This window comes from Macaca thibetana, chromosome 7 (genome assembly GCF_024542745.1).
Source record: "Macaca thibetana thibetana isolate TM-01 chromosome 7, ASM2454274v1, whole genome shotgun sequence".
Lineage (NCBI taxonomy): Eukaryota > Metazoa > Chordata > Mammalia > Primates > Cercopithecidae > Macaca > Macaca thibetana.
This window is the reverse complement of record NC_065584.1, coordinates 124,316,270-124,334,453: the sequence shown is the minus strand read 5'-3', so window position 1 is coordinate 124,334,453 and position 18,184 is coordinate 124,316,270. Positions and strand designations below refer to the sequence as shown.

General features: G+C 41.5%; 1 protein-coding gene across 3 annotated transcripts in view; it reads right to left on the bottom strand.

Annotated features, from left to right (window-relative positions):
• EIF2AK4 (eukaryotic translation initiation factor 2 alpha kinase 4) overlaps positions 1 to 13,334 on the bottom strand; it is a 106,148-nt gene extending 92,814 nt beyond the window's left edge. For 2 of the 3 annotated variants that reach the window (XM_050799366.1, XM_050799368.1), the window contains exons 1-3: positions 13,074 to 13,334; positions 7,488 to 7,600; positions 3,489 to 3,591 (exon numbers count right to left, since the gene is read on the bottom strand). In XM_050799366.1, the coding sequence (XP_050655323.1) occupies positions 3,489 to 3,591; positions 7,488 to 7,600; positions 13,074 to 13,217 (360 nt within the window). In that variant the 5' untranslated portion in view covers positions 13,218 to 13,334. Of the gene's footprint in view, positions 1 to 3,488; positions 3,592 to 7,487; positions 7,601 to 7,817; positions 9,425 to 13,073 lie in introns of those variants that run through there. The other variant, XM_050799367.1, reaches the window with a different exon arrangement.
• Between the last annotated feature and the right edge of the window lie 4,850 nt (positions 13,335 to 18,184).

Genomic DNA, 18,184 nt, shown 5'->3' with positions numbered 1-18,184 from the left:
CTTTCTCCATATTAGCAATAAGGCTGTTTTGCTTTCTTATCATTCGTGTGTTCACTTGAGTAGCACTTTTTTTTTTTTTTTTTTTTTGAGACGGAGTCTCGCTCTGTCACCCAGGCTGGAGTGCAGTGGCCGGATCTCAGCTCACTGCAAGCTCCGCCTCCCGGGTTCACGCCATTCTCCTGCCTCAGCCTCCCGAGTAGCTGGGACTACAGGCGCCTGCCACCTCGCCCGGCTAAGTTTTTGTATTTTTAGTAGAGACGGGGTTTCACTGTGTTAGCCAGGATGGTCTTGATCTCCTGACCTCGTGATCCGCCCGTCTCGGCCTCCCAAAGTGCTGGGATTACAGGCTTGAGCCACCGCGCCCGGCCTTGAGTAGCACTTTTATTCTCCTTCAAGAACTTTTCCTTCGCATTCACAACTTGGCTAACTGTTTAGTGTAAGAGGCCTTTTGGCCTATCTTGGTTTTCAACAGCGTTCCTCATTAAACCTCATCATTTCTAGCTTTTGATTTAAAGATAGACATGCAACTTTTCTTTTTATTTGAACATTTAAGGCTATTGTATGGTTATTAATTGGGCTAATATCAATATTTCTGTGTCTCAGGGAATAGGGAGGCCCAAGAAGAGAGGGAGGGAGAGAGGGGAGTGGCTGGTCAGTAGTTAGAACACACACAACATTGATCAAATAACTTTGCTGTCTACATGGGCAGAGTCTATGGTGCCCCAAAACAATTACAATAGTAACATCAAAGGTCATGGATAACAGATCATCAAAACAAATATAGTAATAATGAAAAAGTTGAAGCATTGTGAAAACTACCAAAATGTGACACCGAGACATAAAGTGAGCACATCTGTTTGGAAAAATGACACTGATAGACTTGCTCAATGCAGGGTTGCCACAGACCTTCCATTTGTAAAAAACACAATAATCTGGGAAATGTAATAAAGTAAAGCACAATTAGAGGTACGCCTGTGTTTTTTAAATTGTGGCAAAATGTACACAGCATATTTACTATTTTAACCATTAAATATATGCTCAGTAGCATTAAGTACATTCACATTGTTGTACAACCATCTCCATCATCCATTTCCAGAACTGTTTCTTCTTCTCAAACTGTACTCATTAAATAACTTTCCATTCTCTCCTCCCCATAGCTCCTAGCAACCACTGTTCTACTTTCTGCCTCTGTGAACTCGACTACTCAAGGTACCTCATGTAAGTGGAAGCATATAGTGTTTGCCTTTTTGTTACCAGCTTCTTTCACTTAGCATAATGTCCTCAAGGTTCATTCATTCCGTAGCACGTGTCAGAACCTCCTTCCTTATTAAGGTTGAATGATATTCCCTTATATGTATATACCACATTTTGTTTATCCATTCACCTGTCAGTGGACCCAGGGTTGTTTCCACCTTTTCGTTCTTGTGAATAACGCTGCTATAAACACGGGTGTACAACACTACCATGTCTTTACCAGTTTCTGCCTCTTTTAATAATCAGGACATGTTCCCTTCACAAAAGGCAGCTGCAGTGGAACAGACAGGAAAGGCATGGGACTCTTACTAGTTACTGGGAACATAGTAAATATTAAAAATCACAAATCAGGACTTCCACTTCTGGGAAGATGGAGTATACCTACTTTTTCCTATTCCTCCTACCAAATACAACTAAAAAACCCCGGACATTACAAATAAAACAAGTGTAAGATGACCCTGAAAGGTAAAGAGTAGAACGCACACTGGCTAGGGCCTTAGGACCCAAGGAGCAACGCAGATGTGGAGAGGGTAGAGTTTAGGGAGTAGCTGCAGAAGGGCAACATGAGAGATCCTTGTGGTGAGAACAATATTCTGTATCTTGATTGTATCAATGTCAATATCCTGGTTATGACATTGTACTACAGTGCAGCAAACTGTTACTGTTGGGGCAAATTGGGTAAGAGGTATATATAAATATATAATTATCTCAAAATAAAAATTTAAATCAGGCTGGGTGTGGTGGCTTGGGCCTGTAATCCTAGCACTTTGGGAGGCTGAGGTAGGAGGATTGCTTGAGCCAGGAGTTTGGGACCAGCCTGGGCAAGATGGTGAGATTTTGTCTCTCAAAAAAAAATAAATAAATAAATAAATTAAACACAAATCAAAAATCCAGGAAACCAGAAGTTTCTCTGTAGTTGAATTTTCCATATAACTTCATATTTCAGTTAGACACTGGAGTCCCGTATACTAGAAAGAACTTTGGAATCATTCCCAAGGCCTAGTTTTTTAATCCAGGCTGTTCTACACTCACTTTCTATATCTCATCAATCACTGAAGTTCTTGGAAGCAGCAACTTCAATGGACACAATTTTTACAGCTAAAACGCAGTCCATGGATTGTACTATGACTCATTGTGTTATGAAAAGCAAGTAAAAATCTGTCCAGTTACTTTCTGTGAGGTGAATGTTACCTGTGGTTATCTCTAATAAAAGTCTGAAACAGACATGGAAGCCGAGGGCACCTCTTCTCAGCTTTCACATAAAGGGATCGTTAAGCATGAGCTGCCAGGTAAAAACGCTGAGTGATTTTACACAAAAGTGAGGCAAACAAGTGTTATACTTCGAGGGAACTGGTCTGGCCTAAGGAAAGCACAGCCATACTCTGCCTCCAGAAGACACTTAGTCTTGCCTTCCAGAGAGAGCTGTGCCACCCAAGAGAGAACTCATATGTAGATCCTAATGTTCAGCAGATTAAAAAAGAATGAGTACTGAACTCAGTGTAAATGCTCAGGTATATGATAGACATTGAAGGAGTAGAGTGTGTCGCTAATTATTGAGAAAGAAAACAACAAATTCCTCTGATATGCAAAGGGGAGAGGCAGTCAGAAATTGCTTGTCTGATGCATTTTTCCAACAAAAAGGTTCAAGTCAAGATCAAGTCATGATGCCAGATCCAAAGTGTACAAAAAGTGTGGCTGGGTTCACATCAACTGTTTTCAGAAAAATTCTTCTTTTTTTATTTTTAAGAGACAGGATCTTGCTCTATGGCCCAGGCTGGAGTGAAGGGGTGTGATCATAGCTCACTGTAACCTCAAACTCCTGGGCTCATGCAATTCTCCCACCTCAGCCTCCTGAGTAGCTTGCACTATCGGCATACACCACCACACTCAGTGAATTTTTTAGAGACAAGTGCTCGCCATTTTGCTCAGGTTGGCCTCAAACTTCTGGACTCAAGTGATCCTCCCACCTCAGCCTCCCAAAGTGCTGGAATTACAAGTGTGAGCCACCATCCCCGACATGGGATGGGGCCCATGTTTCTGAATGTTTTCAGAAACATTCTTCAGCATCAATAGTACCATCTATAGACTACACATTTCATTAATCCTATTAAATAAATAAAAATCACAATGTTCCCTTTTGTAGAACCAATAAAACACAAAACATGCTACTCAAAATTGGATTTGAGGTGCAATGGGGAAGTTTACTGTCTTAATTCCAGTTTAACAAATCTTACCTCCCCACAGTGTTTCTTGGCCAGTTCTTCTAGGCGAGATTTTAACAAATTAACACTTTCATTTGATAGACCTTTGGCATTTTTTAACTCTATTGCAGGAACTCTGGAAAAGGCAAAAAAAAAAAAAAAAAAAAAAAAAAAAAAAAGAGTTACTCCAGAAAGTATAGCCTGTTTGCATCAATATTTGCTAAACTGAAAGCACTCTGGGCCTGAGGTCCTTAATCTCAAAGGGACTTCAACATATCCCTGTAACTCCAGTTGACACAGTGGAGTCACCTGCATCCTACAGGGAAGAAGTGGGCTGGCCAAAGCCTTCTGTCTGAGCTGTCAGACTTCCTTGACCCCTGTATCTAATTTCAGCTTTACAATCCGATTGAAATTTCCCAACATCAATTACTATTTATTTCCTGTGATTTGCCCTGGATCCCTAACTCTGAGTTCTTCGCTTAAAAAACAAACAAACAAACAAAATCATTCCAGTTCTGTGGCTGACTCTAGCCTAGTAACTTAACCATGTGCTCCTCTGTATGGTAATTCTCTACCCTAGCTTGCAGCCGATGTGAATTAACCTAGCTCTGACAGCTCACTGGCAAGGCCAAGTGCTCTGCACTCAGGTGTGCTCTAGCATAAAGCAGAACAAGAATAACTAGGTGAGATGGAGCCCTGGCGATCCCTCTAGTATTCCCACAACAAACTGCTGCATCCCAATCACTCATTCTGATGGAAACAAGGTGGAAATGCTCACTTCCTGTGTATAAATACATCTAGTCATGTACACTCTCTGCAACTCTGCCTAGAGCTCATCTAAGTCAACATTTTCAACTCAAGGAAATTACACAACCAGCCCTCGGATTTCATTTCATTCCCAACCAATAAATATCCAATAACAACTCTCTGAGATTAAATAGGAGTTATTTAATTTTAACTGAAGAGATGATGACTCATCACTTTTTACCAAGCATTTCTGAGTAATTCATGGCATTTCACCCCGTGAAGTCTTGAGTATGCACTTATCTATGCGTTCTCTCAACGCTTCAGTATGACAGGGTGCTATGATCATTATCTATTTCTGTAGATAAAACTTGACAGAAAGTAGTATATATGAGGGAAAGAATAGAAAAACCAACCATACAGTCCTCAGTCTACGTATGGAATCCAGGGTTAGATTCCTCCCTCCCCAAAGAGCTGGGATGGGGCTGAAATTTCCAGAATTTAGAATTTCCAGAATTCCTCCCCAAAGGTCTGGGATGGGGCTGAAATTTCCAGAATTCCAGAATCTAACCCAGGAGTCTCTCTTTCACAGTGGTATCAAGGACTATTCTGCAGAAAAGCAATGTTTTCCTGTACTCTATTCAAAAGGGTAAGAATATTACCCTAAATTAAGCTTTTTGTCATAATTTAAAAAATAATTAATCATTATACAGCAATATTAACAGAATGGTGAAAAATTCATCAATGATGCTAATTAAACTTCAAAGAAAATTCTAATGTTCCCTTTATTTCCTTGCCATATAATTCATAGTTTATGTAGCTGATATTATAATACTTGCTTTTTAACTTTTTATCAGCATTTCAATGTTAAAAACAATCATCCCATAATATTTTTATCAAGTGGACACATTAAGATTTACCTGAATAGTTATCTAGTGCCATGATTCTTAACCAGGGGTGATTTTGGCCCCAGGGGATATCTGTCAACATCTAGAGACTTTTTTTGATTGTCACAACCTGGGGAGAAACGTACTCCCAACATCTAGCAGACAGAGGTCAGGGATGCTACTAAATATCCCACGAAGCCCAGGACCTCCCCCACAACAACTGCCCACATGTCAGTATTGCCAAGGTGAAGAAACCTCGCTCTAGTGTTTGACATTTAGACTGCTTCCAATTGCTTTACTTTCACAAATAATGCTATAATTAATATTTTAGCACTTATATATGTATAACATTATAGCACATATAACTTTTTCTTTATTTTGATTTTTCAAGAATAAACACTTTGAATTCTTGAGGCTATGGTATAATAAAAAATTATATATTTGGTCTTGATCCCTGTTCCTGGCACAGAGATCCTGTCACCCTTGGAATTTCCTGAGCAACAGGGGTGAGAAGAGCATCTTCTGTTTTTCATAACAAATCCCTTCCAACCATACTGGAGTTAGGGCTCATGAGGTAACTCTGGTCAGTACCTGGGTAGCTTCAGGATCAGGACTGGTCACCAGAAAAACTAAGCCTTGATTACAGGGTGAGAAATTTCAGTCCCATCCCAGATCTTTGGGGAGGAGTAGAGGGCTGAAGATCAAGTTCAATCATCAGTGGCCAAAGATTTAGTTAATCAATCATCTCTACATAATGAAACCTCCGTAAAAACCCCTAAACGACAGGGTTCAGGGAGATTCTTGGTTGAAGAACACAGGGAGGTGCTGGGAGGGTGCCATGCCTGAAGAGGGTATGGAAGCTCTGCGCCTCTTCCCACACACCTTACCCTTCATAATTCTTCCATGTGGCTCTTCCGCAGCCGTATCCTTTATGACAAACTTTATGACAAAGTAAATGTAACTCACAGAAACTGAGTTCTGTGACGCATTCTAGCAATTATCGCAACTTAGGAGGGGGCGGTGGAAACCCCCAAATTTATAGCCAGTTATAAATACTGGCTATAAATGGTCAGAAGTATTGGGACTTGCAACTAGCATCAGAAATGGAGGCAATCTTGTGGAACTGAGTCCTTAATCTGTGGGGTCTATGCTAACTACAGATAATGTCAGAATTGAACTGAACTATTGGACACCCACACGGTATCAGAAAAGGCGTAATGTATTTGGTGTCAGGAAAAAAAAAAAAACCTAGAGAGGCACTGTCTTAATTTCCTTTCATAAATTTTTAATGATCTGTTTCCATTAATGCTTCATTAATATTTTTATAGTAGGTATAGTATACCTACTATAATACTCTCAGTACAGTTTTGGGGGCTAAGAACGGTTACTGACTTCAAGGAGCTCAATTTTGACCTATCTGTCTTTTCATATCCTCCCTATCACTTCTTAGGATAATAAATTCCATAAATTTACCACCCACTGTGTAAAGCAGAGTTTCCTTTTATTTGTCCCTTTCCTTCTCAGAAACCTTCACTGGTTCCCCATCCAGTAAGTTCAAACTACTTAACGCCATCCAGGCCAACCTGCCTTTGCATGTGGGATGTATGGGGAAAGATTACACCAAATATACATACTTAAGGGCTGATGGCTGGCTGGGTGCAGTGGCTCACGCCTGTAATCCCAGCACTTTGGGAGGCCGAGGCAGGCGGATCACGAGGGCAGGAGATCAAGACCATCCTGGCTAACACAGTGAAATCCCATCTCTAACTAAAAGTTCTCAACCAGAGGTGACATAGCCTTCAGGGGGAATTTGGAAATATGCAGGTTATTTGGTGGTTTCAATGCCTGGAGGACACTCGTGGCATTGGTAGGTGGGGGCCAGGGATGCTAAGCATCCTGCAGTGCATGGCACAGCCCTGCACGATGGACACTCGCCAGCAGTACCCCACTGAGAGGAAGGACAGCTCCAAATACTCTCCCTTACTCTAGGCAGCGAAAGGTCATCTCAGGCACAGACTTGCTGAGTTTCTAATACCAACCATACTCTAACTATGTAAGTGCTTTCAATAGTCACCATGCCTCTATCGTTTTCTTCCAAATTTTTCCTCTTCCTAACTTATGAAGAAATAAATAAACAAAAGTTAACACATCAAAGGAAGCAAAATAGTCACTGGGCAAATATTAGTATCTGCAGTGACAATTCTATAGCTACAAACAGGCTTAAAATGAGACAGGTTTCATGAAAACATCTATTGCTGATGTAGTTTTGTTGAAATATAGGAAATGAAATTTTATGTGGAATGGGAGCAGGAAGGAGAAAATACTACTAATTTCAATCTGTTTCTATGTTGTCAAAACAGAAAACTGAAACCATGTCAAAGTTATTTATAAATGTACTCACACATCTGGATAGGTAGGTGGGCATTTAACCCTCAAATCCACTTTTACATATACTTCTTCACCAGTTAGGCCTTGGGGGTACAAAACTAAATTGATTTCAGGGGGCTCTTTGACCTAAAAGAGGAAAAACAAAAACTTTTTTTCATAGCTGTAGAGCCAATCATTAATGATTAAGATAATGATCATTTTAGATCAAAAGTTCTACTTTAAAAATATTTGCAATTATATTTTACATAGATAATCTGGCATACTTTCCAAAAGCATGATTTAAAAACAAAACCTGAGCCAGAGAAAATGCATTTTCCTTTTTTAAGTTATCTAAGGAACGAACCAAAATGTTCCACTCAGCTTCCATTCATTCAGATGTTACTGAGTTATGATGTCTGGCTGCTCTCCGGGAAGCTGGGAGTGCAGAGGTAAATTTAGACAGACACAGTCCCAACCAGCTGATACAAACTGGAAGACAAGTGATTTCAAATAGTGATGAGTGCTGTAAAGAAAACAAAGCAGAGTAGAGGGACACAGTGGTGGGCAAGGAGAAGATATCCAGACAGGTGGGTTAGGGAAGGCCTCTGTGAGCAGGGGAGATTTTAATTGAGATCTGAATACTGAGATATTAACAAATGAAAACCCTTGACAAGGACAGAACTGCATGTTTTCAATCAACTGCTTTTCATCAAATCACCAAATACCCTTGTTCTTCAACTTATATACCCTTTTTCCAAAGTGGGTTTGAAGTAGTTCATATTCTATGTATATAATGAAAAAGGGGAGTCTTGAGAGAAAAAATAATGGCTGAGCACTCCCATGGCCCAGGCACCTTACCAACTTTGCAAGGCAGGTGCCATCTCCATTTTACAGATACAGAAGCTCAGGTTCAGGGAGTTTTACATTCTTGCCCACAGATACACAGGGACAGAGCTGGGATTCAAACTCGCCTTGACTCCAAACCCTGTCTCCTCCCATAAGCCACTCTTTTATTATGCCATCCTAAGTTGCTGGCATCGAGCCTTGATTTTTTTCTCAGAATGTCCTGGCAGGCGGGGCAAAAAGAGAAACGTGGTATCATCAGAAAAGAGAAAACCCAAAAATTATTTCAGGGAAGCAAAGTACTTAGCAACACTAAATGCTAACAGAAATTTATAACATGAACCTTACAAGGAGTACCATATAATAAACACTGTTCTCTTCTACCATGTGTACAAATTTCATAAGATCACTTCTTATACGGCTTTATAATAATCCTTGATAAATGTGTGGGTCCTTCCATAAAGCATAATTCTGCAAATGTGGTCCCAGCAGGGTTAGGCACTCTTTGGTCCACAGGCCTTGCATCCACTCATTCACCCATCACACATCCATCACCCACATTTGTTAAGCACTGACTCTGTGTCAGGCACTGTGCTTAGTCCACAGAGGTGAGAACACGGATATGGTTCCTGCTCTCAAGGAACTTCAGTCTGGTGGGGGAAAACAAACATCATAAACATGTAAGTGCAAGTTTAGAGAGTGCTGTTGAAGAGATGACGTGGTGCTCTCCTTAGCGAATGACTTCGGGTGTGAGGGTATGTAATTAAATGTGGTTATCAAAGAAGAACTATCTGAGGAGGTAGCAGGATGTAGCATTGAAGCTAAGATAAGCCAGAGACCAAGCATTCCAGACAAGGAAAAAAAGAGACTCAAAATACATTTGAGAATTATTTCATTCAATAACAATTTTAGAAAGTTTTTTGTTTGTTATACCAGGCATTGGGCTTGTAGGAATGGCATTTCAAATGAGTGGAAGACAATGAAAAATTCAACTGCCTGTATTTGTCTAGCTGCTTAGCAGGAAGAGGAAGGATGCACACGGGGAGGTGGCCTAGGCCCATACTTCGATGGAAAGAAGAACTTAAAAAAAAAAACTACTTATATCTTTATTTGATGAAAATTTAAAAACAAAGTCATGAACAAGTTGAAAGTAAACTTTGAAGAATTTGGTTTTTAGTAACATTGGAGCAGAGGGGGAAAAAAAAACCCCACAGGGACCATAACACAAAAAAATAAGTCATTTTGACTCTATTCACATTTTAAAAATCACATAAATTACGTAAATAAATGCATATGATTAGGAGAAAATATATGCATGATAGACCCAAATTGCTAATTTTCTTACGATATTTAGCTCTTACAAATAAACAAGAAAATGGACCACAGGGTGGAAGAGTAAACCAAAGAGCATGAGCAGTTCACAGGAAAAGAAAAATCAATGGTTTGTAAACAAAGGTGTTCTAGATAATTTATAAATAAATAAAAATTAAAATGAGATATGTTTCCTTTACCTGGCAAGGATGAAACAGTCTAACACATATAGTATTGTTGAAGATAAAGGAAAACAAACACCACCATACACTACTGGCGGATCCAGGGATTGAAGCAAGTTTTTTGGAGGGATGTTTCTAAAAGCTATCCAATTATCCTTTTGCTGTTGTGGAAAGCTAGCCAAAATAAGTTAGCAATTTGTAACTATCTATAAATTATAGATACTTTAAACTGGCAGTATCCAAACTTTTTACAAATGAAAAAGTTTTTAGCATGCACCTCAAAATGTTATTTATAAATGATATACATACGCTACTAAACTGAAATTTATATTACAACACATCCCCACTAAAAGAAGTTGGAAAAAAAATCTAACCTGAAATTACTGGCAGCAAATTTAGCCTGAACCAACATGAGGTTAGTAATAGTTTATCTGTTTATCTGTTCAGTGTGAAATTTGAGTATTTCTATGCTTCATTGTGTTTGATTTTCGATGCTGCCCCAGACACTGAGGAAGGTATTAGGTAACGTGTGTAATGTGCACACAAAAACGTGAACAGAAGCACTTCTGAGTTCTGAAACCCATCAAGTCTCAAGAGTTTTGGATAAAAGGCTGCGCATGGTGGCTCACACCTGTAATCCCAGCATTTTGGGAGGCGAGATGGGAGGATCACTTGAGGTCAGGAGTTCGAGACCAGCCTGGCCAACATAATGAAACTCCGTCTCTACTAAAAATACAAAAATTAGTCACGTGTGGAGGCAGACACCTGTAATCCCAGCTGCTCAGGAGGCTGAGGCACAAGAATCGCTTGAACCTGGGAGGTGGAGGTTGCAATGAGCTGAGATTGCACCACTGCACTCCAGCCTGGGTGACAGAGAGAAACTCCCTCTCAATAAAGAGTTGTGGATAAGGCCGGGCGCGGTGGCTCAAGCCTGTAATCCCAGCACTTTGGGAGGCCGAGGCGGGCGGATCACAAGGTCAGGAGATCGAGACCACAGTGAAACCCCGTCTCTACTAAAAATACAAAAAATTAGCCGGGCGCGGTGGCGGGCGCCTGTAGTCCTAGCTACTCAGGAGGCTGAGGCAGGAGAATGGCGTGAACCCAGGAGGCGGAGCTTGCAGTGAGCCGAGATCGCGCCACTGCACTCCAGCCTGGGCAACAGCGTGAGACTCCGTCTCAAAAAAAAAAAAAAAAGAGTTGTGGATAAAGGATTTCGGACCTGCATCACTTTTCCCTGGCAAATAGCAGGTGATAGTAAGTGCCTGTTGAATGACTAAACTCTGATTCATCCTTGAGACCATCAATTACTTGCCTGCCGGGCCTATGAATGTGTTGAGGCCATTTGCCCTGTGTACAACAGGCCACAGACAGCTATTTAAATTCTTCTGCCTGCCTTCTATAGTTTTTGCTTTGGTTTGTCTAGTCTTTCATCTTGTTATGAAAGCCACCAGCTATAAATTCTTGGGGTTACCAATATTCCGACCTAAAAGAAGTTGCTTTTTTTCTTCCATTTTTCTGCAGCCCTAGGAGCAGACAACTAAGCTTGTATAAAGTAAACAAACTGGTTCAGAACGAAGCCTTAGGGACTTTGTGTTGAGTCTGGTGTACACTTCGAGACACCTATTTTGGCTGCCTGTTGGGCCTACTTCCTGATTCTCAATGTTTGGGAACATTGAAGTTGCCCAATCACCAACTTCTCTGTCATGTTAAGGGGAATATTTATACTTTTACTATTTCAGGTTACAAATAACTTCATATTAAGCATTAGAAAAGTAAGCTCCCTGAGGGCAAGGATTTTTGTCTGTTTTGCCCACAGCTGTATTCCTAACGCCTAAAACAAATTTCATGAAGGAAGAAGAACCCTGAGTTTGAGGGAGAATATTTTGCTCTGATAGCTCCAGCAGATGGTATTTCTTGAGGAAATCCTGGATGTGTAGATAAAGCAGATGTTGTGAAATGCCAGAGTTAAAAGTAGATGAAGACGCCAGGCGCGGTGGCTCACGCCTGTAATCCCAGCACTTTCAGAGGCCAAGGTGAGAGGACTGCATGAGCTCAGGAACTTGATACCAGCCCGGGCAACAGAGCAAGACTCTGTTTCTATAAAAAATTAAAAAAATTAACCAGGTGTAGTGGCATGTGCCTGTAGTCCCAGCTACTTGACAGGCTGAGGCAGAAGGACTGCTTGAGAATAGGCCGCAGTGAGCCGTGATCATGCTCCTGCACTCGGGCCTGGGTGACAGAGCAAGACCCTGTCTCAAAAAAAAAAAGCAGATGAAGTTAGAAGTATGTTTTAAATGATAATATGATAACATTCAGAAACAGTTTGGTAGATCAACTCTTCAAGGATGGGGAAAAAACTGTCAGTATAAATAATTTATAATGTGCCTTAATTTCCAGACAAAAAGGCAAAATAATATTTTAAAGGCAAAATAATATTTTAAACAAAATGCCATTTTAAAAAGTCTGAAGCAAGCTGGTTCAACCCAAGGCCCATGGGCCGCATGCAGCCCTGTATGGCGCTGAATGTGGCCCAACACACATTCGTCAACTGTCTTAAAACATTGAGGGTTTTTTGCGATTTTTTTTTTTTCAGATGATCAGCTATCGTTAGTGTATTTTTTGTGGCCCGGGGAAGCCAAAAGATTGGACACTCCTGCTCTAGACTCAGTCTAGAACCCTCTCTCCACTACAGCTAAGATGAATGTGTGCTACATTCTGAGCTAAATGTCTTAGAGGAAGGTGCAGACGTATGCAAAGTTCCTCCGTATCGGAAAACACAGTGAGGATACCTGGGGAGTACAGCGGGAATTATGCGGCGTGCAGATCTGAATGCATGGATGAAACGAGAATTCTGATTGAGGACGTTAAGGCCTGTGCGAGCGCCCAAAAAGCGTTCTCAGAACAAAGTAGCAACGGGTGCGTATGAATGTGCTGTTGTATCATCCGCGAGGGCTTTCAGGGGGGAAAAAGCACAAGGTTGGAAGGAGGCGGATATGTTACGGGATGTAGGCAGGAATAAGAAGCACTGTCAGGTAAGAGAGAGGAATCCCGGGGAATTCCTCTGGGGAAATCATGGGGAAAGGGCTGTGGAAGAATTCGGCCTAGGTGGGGTTCTGGAGACCAGTTGCAGGTGCAAGAACTAAAAGTGAGCATGGGTGGAACCTGAGGGACGAAAGACTGCAGGATCTTAAAGCGGCGGTCCTATCTGGAAGTGTCTGGGCTTTGGCCCAGGGCCGGGGGAGGCCAGGGCACACCAGCCCGGGCCTGACAAGCCACGTTCCTACCGGTCCGCAAGCGTCCGGCCGCAGGTCTTGGAAGTCCGCGCCGTAGATGGCCTCCAGGGCCTGTAGTTCGTGGTCCTGTCGTTGCGGGTAGCTCTCCGGAGGCTCGTCCCGGCCGCGCCCGGGGGCCCCACGGCCCCCAGCCATGGCAGCGCTGCGCCCAAGGCCGGGCGGCCTTGCTGGGGAGGCGGTGGGCCCCCGGCAGCCTGCGGGGCGGGGCTCCGCGCTGGGGACAGGCTGTGGGCGGGGCTCCGCGCTGGAAACGAGCTCGTGGGCGGGGCTCTGCGCTAGGACGGGATCGTGGGCGGGGTTCCGCGCCGGGGACTGGCTGCGGGTGAGACTCGGCGCGGGAGAAGGACTCGTGGGCGGGGCTCGACGCCGCCGGGCGGGGCCAGGCTCGGGGGACGGGCCGTGGGCGGAGCTGCGCGTCGGCCGGAGGCTCCAGAGAAGCCCAGGCGAAGGAAGAGGGCCGCAGGACAGCTTTGCCCACATCCTGCTGGGGGAAGGGGAGCAAAGGAACTCCACGAAACTAAGAAATGAATCACAGAGATAGGAATGAAAACGCCACATTGTATAGTTTTCACGAAACAAGTATCTTTAACAGAAGTGCTTGCTGGAACTTCTCCACCCTGGCATGACTACTGCGGGACACTCTTTTTTTTTTTTTTTTTGGCAAGAGTTTCGACTCCTGTTCCCCAGTCGGGAGTGCAGTGGCGCGATCTCGGCTCACTGCAGCCTCCGCCTCCTGGGTTCAAGCGATTCTCCCGCCTCAGCCTCCAGAGTAGCTGGGACTACAGGCGCGCGCCACCACGCCCGGCTAATTTTTGTATTTTTCGTAGAGACGGTGTTTCACCATGTTGGCCAAGATGTTCTCGATCTCCTGACCTTGTGATCCGCTCTCCTTGGCCTCCCAAAGTCCTGAGATTAGGGGCATGAGCCACCGCGCCCAGCCAGGAAACTCTTAAAGGGCAGACGTCGATGAGTTCTGAAGTCACTTCTAGTTTCACCTTGAACCTCCTCAGAACAAGACTACTGGGAGTAAAAATTGTGACCGCCCCCCACTCTCCTTCCTCCACTTTAGTACCCCCAAACTTACTCTCTTAACCACAGATTCAACACCCCCACGTATGTTTTCTGTCCCTACATTCCACAGCTTTGGGGATATCCAGTACCACCTTGAAAATTCCACTGAAAACTGTCTTTCCACTCAGGCATCTTTGTGAGCTACCTTCCCATGAAGAGAATTATGTTCCCTTCCCAGTTCACTCAATGTGAATTTAGGCAGTCTTTGTGTTATATCCTGCCTCAAGTCGTCGTTTTTCAAGTTTATAAAATAACCTGTCTACCCAGACAGTGTTACTGCATTTCATCTTCAGTAACTTACTAATGCTGCATATCCATTTAGAATAATCCTATTGTACTAACCCAAGTTAGGTTTAAGTGACATGTTTCTTCTGTCTACCTTGCTTACTCCTCCACTGTTCACTAAATAATGATTGTTTAAATACCTTGCTGCCATTTATCCACTCAGTTCTGGCCAGATAACTGCACTAGCTTGACCCAAGGCCAATTTAAATCATCATCTTCCCTCTGCTGGAGACCTGTTCCTTCTCCAGTGATCTCTGACTAGGCAAATGGCACCATCCAACTGAGTGGGATTCTGAATTCCCTTTCTCTCAACTCACGTCCAAATAGTCACCACTTCTTCTGTCCATCCACTACGCTCTAACCCATTGCCACTAACTTAGTTCAGGCTACTGTCACCAATTCCCTGGGTTACTTCAATAGCTCTCTTAATTAGTCACTGTCTTCATTCTTGTGCCACATTAAGCTATTCTTCCTATTGCAGCCAGAGTAATGTTTCTAAATTGCAAATATGGCCATTGTACTCTAATCCTTAAAATTATTCCATTTCTCTATTGGTCTTTTAAAAAAAATTTTTTTAAACCTATATTTATGAAAATGTCAAACATACATAGAAGTAAACTCTTCTGTACTCATCATCCAGCTTCAACAACTATAGATATTTTGTCAATCTTATTTCATCTCTTCTCTCTATCCCTCAGGAGTGTTTTTTTAAATCTCAATCATATAATTAAAAAATATAAATACCTAAGTATATATCTCTAACTAGAAAAGGAACCAACATAACATACTACTAACCTTATGCCCTAAACATGTAACCATTTGGCCAGGTACAGTGGCTCACACCTGTAATCCCAGCACAAAGTGGAGGATCACTTGAGGCCAGGAGTTTGAGACCAGCCTAGGCAACATAGTGAGGCCCCATCTCTACAAAAAATAAAATAAAAAATTAGCTGGACAAGGTGACATGTAGTCCCAGTTACACAGGAGGCTGTGTGGGAGGATGGCTTGAGCCTAGGAGTCCAAGGCTGCAGTGAGCTATGACTGCAGCACTGCGCTCCAACCTGGGCAACAGAGTAAGACATTGTCTCTTAAAAAAAATTAACAATTTCTTAACATCATTTAATACCTATGTTCAAATATTTCCATTGTATAAAATTAGAGTCTATACTGGATGCTGGAGCTATAAAAGATATAATTAAAACAAACAGCAAAATTTGAAAGGAGTCTGTGGATTAGATGGCAGTATTATACCATTGTTGATTTTCTGACTTTGTTGTACTGGTGACATGTAGAATAGTGTCTTCCTTCTTAGGAAATTTCCAATGCAGCATTAAGGGGGCAGTGATGTATTAAATATGCAGTTAGCTCCCAAATGATTCAGGAAAAAGAAGAGAGATGATGCTAAATCAAATGTGGAATGTTGAACATTGGAGAATTTAGGTGAAGGATATATGAGAGCTCTTCAAATGACTCTTGAAACTTCTATGTAAGTTGGAAATTATTTTAAAGTCAAACTTCAAAACAAAAATGAAAAGAAACCATCAAAGTGTTTTCCAAAGTGGTTGTACCATTTTATATTCCCATCAGTTTATGGGAGTTTCAGTTGTTCCACCTCTTTGCCAGTAATTGGTATTGTATTGTTTTTAATCTTAAACATAGTTATTGGTGCTTAGTAGTTTCTCAGTGTGTCTTAACTTGCATTTTCCTAATGATTAATGATGTTGGGCATCTTTTCACATGATTATTTTCCATTCATATATCTTCTGTCTTCTGTTTTTGTTCACATCTTTGGTGCATTTAAAAATTTTGTTTTTGTTTTCTTACTAACTTTTGAGAAATATTTTTATATTCTGGACATGTCTTTTTTTTTTTTTTTTTCCTGAGATGGAATCTCGCTCTGTCACCCAGGCTGGAGTGCAGTGGCATGATTGTGCTCACTGCAACCTCTGCCTCCCAGGTTCAAGCAGTTCTCCTGCCTCAGCCTCCTGAGTAGCTGGGATTACAGGCACATGCCACCACACCCAGCTAATTTTTGTATTTTTAGTAGAGACAGGGTTTCACCATGTTGTCCAGGCTGGTCTTGAACTCCTGACCTCATGATCCGCTTACCTTGGCCTCCCAAAGTGCTGGAATTACAGGCGTGAGCCACTGCGCCAGGCCGGACATGCCTTTTATCAGATACGTGATAGGCGAAAATATTCATCCAGTCTGTAGCTTGCTTTTTCATTCTCTTAACTGTATTTCAAAGAGCATGTTTCTTACTTTAGAGAACATTTAATTTGTCATTTTTCTTATATGAATTATGTTTTATAGTCATATCTAAGAAATATTCACTTATCCCAAGGCCACAAAGGTTTTCTTCTATGTCTTCATCTAAATAGTGTTAGATTTTTACCTTTCGGCCTATCATCCATTTTAGTTAAAAACTTAAGCATATACCTATTATATGAAACAGTAATTCTATCCCAGGCATTTACGCAAGAGAAACAAAAGCATATGTCCATACAATGACTTGTATGTAAATATTCATAGTACCTTAATTTGTAATATCCCAAACTGGAAACAAACCAAATGCCCATCAACACAAGATGGACATACTGAGGTATAAACAAATTGAGGTATATCAATACAATGAAATACTATTCAGCAATAAAAGGAAATACATTATAGATGTAGCAACAACATAGACTAACTCAAAATAATTATGCTGAGTGAAAGAAGCCAGATGTAGAGCACATACTACATAATTCCATTTATATAAAATTCTGAAAAATACAAATTTGGTAACAGAAAGAAGATAAGTGGTTGCCTGGGGATAGGGAGGACACAGAGGAGCCAGGTGGAGGGATTAAAGAGGAACAAGAAGAAACTCTTGGTAATGATGTATGTATACATTCATTATTTTGATTGTGGTGATCATTTCACAAGTCTGTGCATATATCAAAACTTATCAAACTGTGCAATTTAAATGTATGCAATGTGTTTGTTACATGTCTATTATACCTTAATAAACTGTTACATGAAAAAAGAAAAGGTCTTTTGTTTTGTTTTGTTTTGTTTTGTTTACAGTGGTTTGTTTGAATCAAAATTCAGACAAGGTCCACGCATTGCATTTGGTTGCTGTATGTGCAATACAGGGTTAACTAAGCAGGCTTGGGATGTATACACTCTGTATATTTAAAAGAAAAGATTGACCCTTGACTGGCTCCTGGGAGATAACCTCTAAGTCCTTGAGACATTCTGCCTCATAAGAATGTCTTTGTATACTTGGGGTTCACAAACCAACTCATCAGGACACCCCAACATTTCCTTATTATCCAAGTACTTCCTAAACCTTTAGATCAGTACTCCAAAGAAGAGTCTCTAATCCTATATGTCCTCCTTGCTCCCCCAAACTACATCTCCCGGTCTTGCTGCTTGCCCTTGACGTTCCAAAGAGAAGCTCTCAGATTTCGATCACAGTTTCCCAAATTTTAAAACTGCAATCCCTTTCCCCTTCATTCTTGAAAGATATTTTCATTGAATATAGAATTCTGGGCCAACAGTTATTTTCTTGCAGTACTTGACAAATATTGTGCCATTTCTCTCTGACCCACATGGTTTCTGAAATCTGTTATCAATTACATTGTTTTCCCAGTGAAGGTAATGTGGCACTCCTCTTTGGCTACTTTCAAGATAGCTTTTTGTTGTTATTGTTTTGTTTTGTTTTGAGACTGAGTCTCGCTCTGTTCAGGCTGGACTGCAGT